The sequence below is a fragment of the Octopus bimaculoides genome, chromosome 30, assembly GCF_046866305.1.
Source record: "Octopus bimaculoides isolate indiv1 chromosome 30, ASM4686630v1, whole genome shotgun sequence".
Taxonomy (NCBI): Eukaryota; Metazoa; Mollusca; class Cephalopoda; order Octopoda; family Octopodidae; genus Octopus; species Octopus bimaculoides.
Genome location: NC_142957.1, coordinates 12,058,312 through 12,070,811, shown reverse-complemented (window position 1 = coordinate 12,070,811; position 12,500 = coordinate 12,058,312). Strand labels below are relative to the sequence as shown.

At 36.7% G+C, this 12,500-nt stretch overlaps 2 protein-coding genes across 2 annotated transcripts in view; one reads left to right on the top strand and one right to left on the bottom strand.

The window, feature by feature from the left end:
* The window catches only part of LOC149130206 (uncharacterized), a 10,360-nt gene extending 1,070 nt beyond the window's left edge, over nucleotides 1–9,290 (bottom strand). Inside the window, exons 1-3 of the mRNA XM_089345979.1 lie at nucleotides 8,748–9,290; nucleotides 2,179–2,598; nucleotides 1–597 (exon numbers count right to left, since the gene is read on the bottom strand). The exon at nucleotides 1–597 is cut by the window's left edge and continues 1,070 nt beyond it. Coding sequence (XP_089202105.1) covers nucleotides 265–597; nucleotides 2,179–2,598; nucleotides 8,748–8,762 — 768 coding nt within the window. The 5' untranslated portion in view covers nucleotides 8,763–9,290 and the 3' untranslated portion in view covers nucleotides 1–264. The remainder of the gene's footprint in view (nucleotides 598–2,178; nucleotides 2,599–8,747) is intronic.
* LOC106883628 (thioredoxin-related transmembrane protein 1) overlaps nucleotides 1–12,500 on the top strand; it is a 310,837-nt gene that overhangs the window by 150,461 nt on the left and 147,876 nt on the right. The gene's annotated exons all lie outside the window — the stretch shown is intronic.

Below are 12,500 nucleotides of genomic sequence, written 5' to 3'. Positions count from 1 at the left end.
CCTATTTATTCTTTCTTCTTTTTCTCTTACACTTTCTGTGCTTTCTCTTCTTTTTCTCGTACACTTTCTCTGCTTTCTCTTCTTTTTCTCGTACACTTTCTCTGCTTTCTCTTCTTTTTCTCGTACACTTTCTCTGCTTTCTCTTCTTTTTCTCGTACACTTTCTCTGCTTTCTCTTCTTTTTCTGCTTCGAGGTTCGTTATGACATTCATTATGACATTCCCACCTTCTCCCTTTCCGCTTCATGTTTCTCCTGATGCTGCTTCTAGTTAGTAACGTTACCACTTCTGTCCAAAGGTGTTTTCGAAATACAAGCCACCGGTTCGTTGTAAATGTGTGGCTCGTAATTGCAATATCCATCAATACAAGCAATATCAGACCGTTTAGCAAACATGACGATCTCTTTGAATACTGGTGTGCAGCGTTTGTAGTCTTTGCAGACGGCTCTTTCGAAGATTTTCGGGAAGCGGTTTTCGTCTACATTTGCAACCCAATCCCATTGGCAATAGTTGAAGAAGTTTGCTTCATCGGGAGCGACTCTTTCCAGACCATCATTCTCTGCTTCGTCGCCGAAGAAATCCAATACGTGCGTTAAATTCTGCAAATCGAAAAAAAAAAAGAAAAAAGAAAATTAAATCTTCTGCAACAAAAACGATTGTATCGAGCACCACCGTCACCACTACCACCAACACCAACACCACCACCACGACCGACACCATCACCATCTCCACTACCACCACAACTAAGACGACGACGACGACCACCACCATCACCACTACCACCACCACCACCACCACCGGCGACCACCCACCACGACAACAACAATATCAACAAACATGGTCATGTTGGGTAAGTTTGATCAAAGGTCTGCGAGATCGGAACTCCCTTAGGGCTAAACATACATACACACATACACACACACACATATATTCTTTTTATTCTTTTACTTGTTTCAGCCATTTGACTGCGGCCTTGCTGGAGCACCACCTCGAACGATTTTAGTCGAACAAATCGACCTCATGACTTATTTCTTAAGCCTAGTACCTGTTCTATCGGTGCATTTTGCCGAACAGGTAGTTCACGGGGACGTAAGCGTAGCAATACCGGTTGTCAAGCGATGTTGGGGTGCACAAACACATATACACACACATGGATATAAACATCCATCCATCCATATATATATGTATATATACGACGGGCTTTCAGTTTCCGTTTATCAGATCCACTGACAAGGTTTTGACCGGCTCGATACTCTAGCAGTAGACAGTTGCCCAAGGTGCCACGTGGTTAGTAAGGAGGCTTTTTACCGCACAGCCATGCCTGTGAGTAATATATGTATATATATATATATATATATATATATATATATATATATAGTTTTAGGGAAAATAACCAAGTTTCAATTGATTTTAATCGATTTAAATTTCCTTTCTATTTGAAAATTAGTTATGAAACACGTGTAATCATTTTATTATATTTATCTTATGATATTTACTTTGTTTTATATTATACTCATTTATTGTGCTTTGAATTGTTAATTTTTCTATATGTGGTAGTGGATTTTCATCGATGAGTTCTTGAAACTTGGTTATTTTCCCTAAAACTATATATTTTATATATATTTTATCTATAAAGCTCAATTTTAATTTTAATTTTTTATAAATTGATTTTAATTGAGTTTTTACCTGTAATTTTGGATTTTGTCCCAAATATTATTATATATATATATATATATATATATATATATATATATAGATAGATAGATAGATAAAAGGATAGATAGATAGATAGATGTAGGTATGGATATATACATATATTTATTTATATTATATGATCGAACGCCACGCATCCTTTTCCAAGTAAGTTTTATCTATCTATCTATCTATATATATATATATATATATATTACCGAGTTGCATAGCGAGTGACCTAATCTGAGATCGTGTGCTGAAACAAAAGCAATTGCACCGTGGAAGGTGTTCATAAACCATTTAAGAAACACACAAATACCGTTAGATTCACTTCAACATTTAAATTTAATTTGCCAAAATATTTTCGTCGCTTTGAGACCGCGACCTGTTCACTCGCAAAATTCCGCGCGCGCGCGCACACACACACACACACACACACACACACACACACACACACACATATATAAAAAGAAATGCCAAGTACTCACACTGAGATCGTTTTGGTTTTGGCTTGGTATGTCTGCCTCGCTTGGAATACACGCCGTCTGTAGATTATCTGTTATAACATCGTAGGAGCAAATGTTTTCCTCACACTCTCTTTTCAATAGCATATGCACCCTTTTGTAGGCTTGTTCGCATAAATCTCTAGTAGCATTCTTGCACTGGACGTTGTATACAACTTGCGGGAACAGCGATGGATTGTAGGAGGCTTTGACAATGGTACCGCATTTGCCTTCCGAATTCGGCTTCCCCTCGGTGATATTAACGAGTGAGTCGTTGAAAACAAACGCGGCACGGTTTGGAGGAGGGTCACTGAAGGAAGCGATGAAAAAGTTACCCACCGCACTTAGGGATGCCACTTTCAGGTCGTTACAATACCACGTGATCACAGCAAGCAAAACCACCATCTGTATCGAGAAGAAACAACTCATAAATAGAAAATTAACCATATATATATATATATATATATATATATATATATATATATATATATATCCAAATGATTGTAGTCATCAATAAAGATTTTCGTATCTTCCATCTTCCGTCTTTCTCAATATATATATATATATATATATATATATATATATATATATATATATATATATATAAGAACTACTGATTCCAAACTACAAATTTTTCTCTAAAGTGGATGGCGATATTTATGGCACACATAGAACAAAAAATTTATGTGTGCCATAAATATCGCCATCCACTTTAGAGAAAAATTTGTAGTTTGGAATCAGTAGTTCTTTGACTGCTATTTCTAAATTTTCAGTATGTTGGAGAAGCAACTCAATTGCTAATCCCTGTATATTTATAATGATAAATAGTTTTACCGATAAAGGTTTTTTTCATACTGAACTACTTGGCAGAATTGTTAATTATTAATTCTATTATTAATTGACGATTCTCTGCCCTTATTCTTGTATATATATATATATATATATATATATATATATATATGCGAGTAAAAATAAATACAAAAAAGGTGGGTTTTTTGTATGATTGTGTATAGAGGAATATATTATTTTGTTTAAAAGAGTTCCAACACTGTCTGTCTTTTATGTTTTATTTATATTCTTGCAGAACCAATGTGGGGTATAGAATATGGAATATATAATATAAAATAAAATAAAATAAAAATGGATGGCACCATGAAACTCGAGTCGCCTTTATATATTTATATTTATATATTTGATCCTTTATATTGAACACTCAATATTTCATCTACATTCAATACTTTCTTTCAAGGTGCCATCCATTTTTATTTTATTTTATTTTATATTATATATTGTATATTATATTATATATTGTATATTCCATATTCTATACCCCACATTGGTTCTGCAGGAATATAAATAAAACATAAAAAACAGACAGTGTTGGAACTCTTTTAAACAAAATTATATATATATATATATATATATATATATATATATATATATATATATATATATATATATATAGATACAAGAATGGGACAAGAACGCAAAACATCCAGACAGACGTTACAAAGAAAACGAGGATGGGTCATTCGGAGTTTTCTTTCCTCGGTCGAGTTCCAGATTATCTTTGCAATTTCGGACTGGTTATACTCGAGATTACTCCAATCTGGCCAGCCCCAAGGAAAAACTAAGCAAAGAGCATTAGATTCCTTGGAAGAAAACAGCGAATGTATACGAAAACAAGCACGGAAAAAACGGAGAAATGTTACACAAATACAAATGCAAATATCAGGTCATAACAACAGGTGTCTTTCGACTAAGGACAAATTTAATTAAGCTGTCGTGTGTGGAAGTGAAGACTTACGGCAGGGTCATAGGGTTTGAGAGGTACAGGGAGGAATATAAATGTTGCATGGATGGTAGTCGAACCAAGAAAGAAAGGACAGGCTTGGCGGGATACCGGTCACGAGAGGAGAGAAGAGAGAGATGTAGAGGAAGAGGGATAGAAGAATTAAGGATGGGCGAGAAAAAAAAAAACGAAAGGGACAGAGTTAAATTTTAAAAAAAGGAGGGAAAGTGAGCATGAAGAAAAGGCTAGGAAATTTGAGAGAGGGGAACGAAAGAAAGAAAGAATGAAGGAAGGAAGGAAGGAAGGAAGGAAGGAAGACAGAAAGAACGGATGGATAGATGGAAAGAGATGGAGGAAAGACGGAGAATGACAAAGGCGGCGCGCTGGCGGAATTGTTAGCACGCCGGGCGAAATGCTTAGCGGTATTTCGTCTGTCTTTATGTTCTGAGTTCAAATTCTGCCGAGGTCGACTTTGCCTTGCATCCTTTAGGCGCAGGAGTGGCTGTGTGGTAAGTAGCTCGCTTACCAACCACATGGTTCCGGGTTCAGTCCTACTGCGTGGCACCTTGGGCAAGTGTCTTCTACTATACCCCCGGGCCGACCAAAGCCTTGTCAGTGGATTTGGTGGACGGAAACTGAAAGAAGCCCGTCGTATATATGTATATATATATATATATATATATATATATATATATATATATATATATATATATATATATATATATATATATGTATGTGTGTATGTATATGTTTGTGTGTCTGTGTTTGTCTCCCCAACATCGCTTGACAACCGATGCTGGTGGGTTTACGTCCCCGTAACCTAGCGGTTCGGCAAAAGAGACTGATAGAATAAGTACTAGGCTTACAAAGAATAAGTCCCGGGCTCGATTTGATTCGACTAAAAGGCGGTGCTCCAGCATGGCCGCAGTCAAATGACTGAAACAAGTAAAAGAGTAAAAGAGGTGAATTTAGGCTTGGATGTAGAGAAAATAAAAGTAAGCCACGCGGACGAATAAAACTAAGTGGCTATTTGAGAGTGGATGAGGGCGAAAGTGAGAGAGAAGCAGGGAGAGAGAGATATATACAGAATGAGGGAGGGTGAGAGAAGAAGAAGAAGGCGTATTATGTAACAGTAGCCAAGGGTTTCACTTACTATGAGGTCTGCTAGAAATAACAACTAAATTACCCTCAAATCTTTGAATGACAGATAAGCAGGCAGAGAATAGCTAGATAGATAGATAGACAAATAGATAAAGACGGTGTGAAGCCTACTAGAAATAACAGCTAAACCTCCTTCAAATCATCGAATGCTAGATAGACAGCTAGGTAGATAGATAGATAGATAGATAGATAGACAAATAGATAAAGACGGTGTGAGGCCTACTAGAAATAACAGCTAAACCTCCTTCAAATCATCGAATGCTAGATAGACAGCTAGGTAGATAGATAGATAGATAGACAAATAGATAAAGACGGTGTGAGGCCTACTAGAAATAACAGCTAAACCTCCTTCAAATCATCGAATGCTAGATAGACAGCTAGGTAGATAGATAGATAGATAGATAAATAGATAGAGAGAAAGAGAGTGTGAGAGAGAGAGAGAGAGAAAGAAAAAGGGAGGAAGTGGGTATATGAAGTGACAATATCCAGTAGTTTCACTTACTATGAGACCTGCTAGAAATAACAGCTAAATTATCCTCAAATCTTTGAATGACAGATAGGCAGACAGATTGCTAGCAAGCTAGATAGATAAATAAAGAAGGCGTGACGCCTGCTAGAAATAGCAGCTAAATTGGGCCGAAAATCGTTGAATGGAAAATAGGCTGGCAAAGACAGAGATAGACAGACGAATAGATAGAAAGATGGAGAGAGAGAGAGTTGAGAACTGCTAGAAATAACAACTAAATCAATACACGAAAGATAGTGGAAGAGGCGCAAGTGTGGTTGAGTGGTAAGAAGCTTGCTTCTCAACCATATGGTTCCGAGTTCAGTCCCACTGCGTGGCACCTTGGGCAAGTGTCTTCCACTATATCCTCGGGCCGACGAATGCCTTGTGAGTGGATTTGGTAGACGGAAACTGAAAGACGCCCGTCGAATATATACAAGAGAGAGAGAGAGAGAGAGAGACAGATAGAGATAGAGAGAGAGAGAGAGAGGGAGGTTTGTAATGAATGAATCTTGTTGCTGGCTCTTATGACCTAAAGTGTAAGCGTATATATGTATATACAAGGGGGTAACCAAAAGTAACCGGAAGTGTTCTGAGTGGGAAAAGCCCGTTGTAGTTATTTCTGTAATTTCAACCAATCACTGACGTCCATTCAGCCGATATACATTAAGTGCCGACTACATAAACAAACGATTCTGAAACAATTAACCCTAACCCTAACCCTAACCCTAACCATAGGGTTAGGGTTAAGGTTAAAGCAAATTTAAAATGAAAAAAGCAAATAAAACGAAGGTATGGAGATTAAATACGCTTTACATCGCTTAATCAGCCAAAGGAGTAAATGTAAACAACTGAATACTTGTCAGTGATTGGTTGAAATTATCGAAATAAGACAATTTTTTACATGAAATAAATTCGAATATAAAAATATTTTTCTGTTCTATAACACAAAATAGATAAGTATACGAAGTTTGAAAGTCTTTCCGTACCAAAAACACTACGTAAAATATTAATGAAAAATGTGGCCCCCGTTTTAAAAAAGATCCTAGGCATCAGTCTGCCCACCAGTGTTATCTGGTGGAATCGGACTGGCACATGATGTGTCTTTGTTTTGGCAGTGCTTCTTCCATGTTCGTCGGTTTTTGAATGGCTGAAACGGAGGAAGAACATGCTTCCGTTGAAATTCCGTTTTCTGCTAACCCTTTTGATGCGACTCTACTCTATACTGTTTTCTCCTTCATCCTTTTCTATAATTCCTTTTTTCTCCTCTTCACCGTTTTCTATCTCTCTCTCTCTCTCTCCCACTTTCTCTTTTTCTCTCTCTCGTTGCTCACATGTGACCATCGTTCATCTTTCTTTTCCTCACGTGACCATCTTTCTTTTCCATGAGGACTGTCTTAAGGAATGGACATATTCTATCTCTGTCTTCTATCTTTTCTCTTTTCAAAGAAAATATTTCTCCAGCGTTCGCTATTTTATCCTCGTTCTGGTCTAACGACCCTCAATGTTGGTTTTCATGCGGTTTCCTTGCATGTCTCCACTGTCCTGTTTTTGTTCCCAACTTTGATCAGTCTCTTGCCATGAGCAAAACACAAGTTTACGAGTGGTTTTCACGCTTTAGGAATGGTCACTGGTCGCTTGAAGATCAACTTTGTTCAGGGCCACTGTCGACCGCCCGAACGAATGAAAACATTACGTAAATTCATGAACTGATCTTGGCTGACCGTCGCCAAACAGTTGGTGAACTTGTTGATATGACTGGTACGTCCTGGAGCTCCTGCCAGCGAATTTTGAGCGACGAAATTTGCGAATGAAAAGAATTGCAGCAAAAATTTGTACCTTGCCTGTTCACGGAAGATCAAAAGCAGTCACACCTGAATGCGTGTCATGAGCTGAAAGAACAGTTGGAAATTGATCCGGACCTTTTTTTTTTCGAAGGTCATCACTGGTGACGAAAGCTGGTGCCACGAGTTAATGGAAGCGTGTCAAGTGAACTCCAGGGTCAAGCCTATGCTGATTTGTTTCATCGATGCGAAAGGAATCGTTCGCACAGAATTTGTTCTTGCTGGTCTGACCGTTAACCAGACATTTTACTTGGCAGTTCTGAGGCGTTTGCGAAACGAGGTGAGACGAAAACGCCCTGGGAGTGGTGGTTTCATCACGACGATGCACCTGCGCAGCACACCACCTTGAGTGTGAGACAGTTTTTGACCTAGAATGGCATGACCCCGTTTACTACATGATCTTGCCCCCCCTGCCACTTGCTTTTGCTTCCCCGAATGAAAAATAAGTCCTTAAGGAAAAATTTACAGGTAGGCGAAGGAGTGGCTGTGTGGTAAGTAGCTTGCTTACCAACCACATGGTTCCGGGTTCAGTCCCACTGCGTGGCACCTTGGGCAGGTGTCTTCTACTATAGCCTCGGGCCGACCAATGCCTTGTGAGTGGATTTGGTAGACGGAAACTGAAAGAAGCCCGTTGTATATATGTATATATATATATATATATATATATATATATATATATATATATATATATATATATATATATATATATATATGTATGTGTGTTTGTGTGTCTGTGTTTGTCCCCCCACCATCGCTTGACAACCGATGCTGGTGTGTTTACGTCCCCGTAACTTAGCGGTTCGGCAAAAAAAGAGACCGATAGAATAAGTCCTGGGGGTCGATTTGCTCGACTATAAAGGCGGTGCTCCAGCATGGCCGCAGTCAAATGACTGAAACAAGTAAAAGAGGAAAAGAGGAAAAGAGAGGTGTGGAAGAGGTGAAGAAGAAGAAGAAGAAAAAAAAAAAGAAAGAAAAAAAACCACGACGAAGGCGCTAAAAGGTATCATTTCGCGAGGTTTCCGGGATTGCTTCGAATAGTGGGAAACGCGTCTGGACCGATGCAGGGCACCAAATGGAGAATACTTTGACGGCGACAAAAAGGGAAATCATCGATCTCTTTTTGTCCACACGTTCGATCTGTCTCTGACCCGGGGCTAAAAATTACAGCAACAGCAACAGCAACATCAAAGGATATACGATGAGAGAAGAAAAGACGAATCAAAAAGAAAAAGAAGAAATGGCCAATACGTACCTTAATTCTCGTCATTGTCAGCGTTAAATATTATATAATATATTGGTGTTTGATAAGAAACGGGCCTCAGGAACAGAACAAACACGAACGAATCAAAAGTCCTTTCTCATATATGATATATATATATATATGTGTAAATGTTTATAAAGTATGTATCATAGATTTCTTTGGCATCAACATATATATTTTGTATAGATATAAATATATATTTTTTATGTATTTATATATATCAAATCTATATAAATATATATATGTGGGAAAAAATAGCTGAGACTGCGAGGTTGTTTCGTATGTATTAAACCGACGTTAAAGTAGTCAACTGGTAGCCAGTCTACTATGTACGTATAAATTATATGGAGTGTTTTGGATATATAAATATCTGCATTCACTTCTCTCGTAGTAAGCTGTTTTGTGAATGACTGCCTGACTGTCTCGTTGTACGCGTTTTATATACGTTTATCTATCGAAGTTCCTGTCGCTTCAATGACATGCATTCCACTGTAGCCGCTACTACTACTACAAACCACTTGTGGTGGTGGTGGTGGCGGTGGTGATGATGGTGGTGGTGATGGTGGTGTGATTTTGTTGAGGCGGAGTCCAAAGAAGGCATAGGAGTGGAGGCCGAGAACACGAGGCATATGAGTAGTTGATGGAACCACAGCGAGAACCAGAGACACAGCACGTGTTTCTGGGACTCACTGTGTGTGTGTGTGTGTGTGTGTGTGTGTTTACGTAAGTGAATGTATATTTACCCGTCTCTATATTTGTCCGTCTATAAATAGAATGCACACATCATTTTATCGCGTATTTGCATGCATGTTATAGCATGTACTCACACACACACACACACACACACACACACACACACACACACACACACACACACACACACACACACACACATACTTCGATTAACGGTTGTATAAACCCCGTGAAGGGATGCTTTTATCCAAGGATATGCTAGTTCAATTCCTAGTGTCGTTGGAAAACGAATTTCAAAAATAAAATGGAGATTGGGAAGTTAATAATTGCTCATTATTAACAACAAATTAGTCACCATTGTATATTGAAGGCGTGTGGCTTAGCGGTTAGGGCATTCGGCTAACGCTCGTAATGTCGTGAGTTCGATTCCCAGCGACGCGCTGTGTCCTTGAGCAAGACACTTTATTTCACGTTGCTCCAGTCCTTTCAGCTGGCAAAAAATGAGTAGTATTTCAAAAGGGCCGGCCTTGTCACGCAATGTGTCACGCTGAATCTCCCTGAGAACTACGTTAGGGGTACACGTGTCTGTGGAGTGCTCAGCCACTTGCACGTTAATTTCACGAACAAGCTGTTCCGTTGATTGGATCAGCTGGGACCCACGTCGTCGTAACCGACGGAGTGCCAACAAAAAAGCTGAGAAGATTCTCAGCTTTTTTAGCTGCTATTTCTGAACTTCGGTATATGGTGAAGCAAATATTTGCTGATCCCTTAATTATATTTATAAATATATATGAGCTTTTAAATAAGTTCTTCACCAATAATGGTGCTTTCATACCGATGGGCTTGGTAAAAATTGTTAATTGTTAATTGATTTATTAATTAATAAATTGATAATCCTTTACCCTTTTAATTTGTAATATATATATATATATATATATATATATATATATATATATATATATACACTCTTTTGTTTCAATCGAACAAATCGATCACAGGACTTATATCGGTTACTTCTGCCGAACCGCTAGGTTACGGGGACAAAAACCCCACCATTGGTTGTCAAGCGATAGTTGGGAGACGGACACACACACACACACACACATATATATATATATATATATATGACGGGATTCTTTCAGTATCCGTCTACCAAATCCACTGACAAGGCTTTGGTCGGCCTGAGGCTATAGTAGAAGACACTTGCCCAAGGTGCCACGCAGTGGGACTGAACCCGGAACCATGTAGTCTGTGAGGCAAGCTTCTTACCATACAGCCACGCCTACGCATATATATATATATATATATATATATATATATATATATATATATATATATATATATATATATATATATATATATATATATATATATATATATATATATATATATATATATATATATATATATATATATATATATATATATATATATATATATATATATATATATATATATATATATATATATATATATATATATATATATATATATATATATATATATATATATATATATATATATATATATATATATATATATATATATATATATATATATATATATATATATATATATATATATATATATATATATATATATATATATATATATATATATATATATATATATATATATATATATATATATATAGTAAGTTTATATGTGTCATAAACTCTGTGTCATAAAGTGCCAATACGGAGGTTTTACCGATAACAGCACGTGCGTGTGTGTTTATGTATGTCCGTGCGTTCATTATACAACTTACACTCCGTTCTTTTTCCCACTACTACTACTACTACTACTACTACTACTACTACTACTACTACTACTACTACTACTACTAATAATAATAATAATAATAATAGTAGTAGTAGTAATAATAATAATAATAATAATAATAATAATAATAATAATAGTAGTAGTAGTAGTAATAGTAATAATAATAATAATAATAATAATAGTAGTAGTAATAATAATAATAATAATAATGACAATAATAATAATAGAAATACAAGAAAAACATGTACATACATGTAGGAATGTGACCTCGTGGATGTGTATACGTAAGTATATATATATATATATATATATATACATATGCATATGTACATACTTACATCTATACGTATATATATATATATATATATATATATATATATATATATATATATATATATATATACATATATATATGCGTATGTGGGCACAGGACGTCACGAACCGTGTACAATAAAAAAAACAAAATACGAAGTAAGAGTACATGGAATATGAACTATTTTTTCGAACAACGAAAGACAACACAAATGGGGGCAAAAAAAAGAAAAAGAAAAAACAGCATAAAGAATGACCCTTCATCATTTGTTGGCTGTTTTTCTACTCTCGTATTTCGAGCATTTAACAACAATATGCGCTTTCGATAAAACAGCAACGTTAAGTTTTCTTATAAAGTATGTTTTTAAGTATACTTCACAATATATGGATTGTATAAAGTAGTGCTTATTGCAAGCTAAATCGAAGGATAAGAGAAATTAGAGAAGGAGCTATTGTGAAGCAGCTTCTGTGTTTAGTAAAACCAACAATTTTATAGTAGTTGGGCTCTATAGGCCGCCCCTAACTCCTATTCTACGTTTCAAGGAATGCCTCAACAGTATTGTTTTATCCATCAGTGTCATGCTGACAACATATTAATGGTGAGGGCCTTTAACCTTCCCAGTGTTGATTGGTCCACAAACAGCTTGAAACCAGGTTTTTTAACCTCAATCCCTGATAAGGAAGCAATCGAATTACGTCTTGATTTCATGGATGGGTTTTTCCTGAGCTTTTCCTGGCCCGACTTGTTCGTAAACCAACAAGGTGTCACAAAAACACCTTGGACCTAGTGTTCAGTAACCATACTGACGCTATCCTCAATATCGCAGTGGGGGAAAACACCACTACTCTCAGACCGTGACATGGTTCTCTTCGATCTGAGATTCTACCGCTCAAAAATCAGATCCTGTGACCTCTCTCTATTGTGACAAATATGTGTGTGTGAGTGTGTGTTGGCAC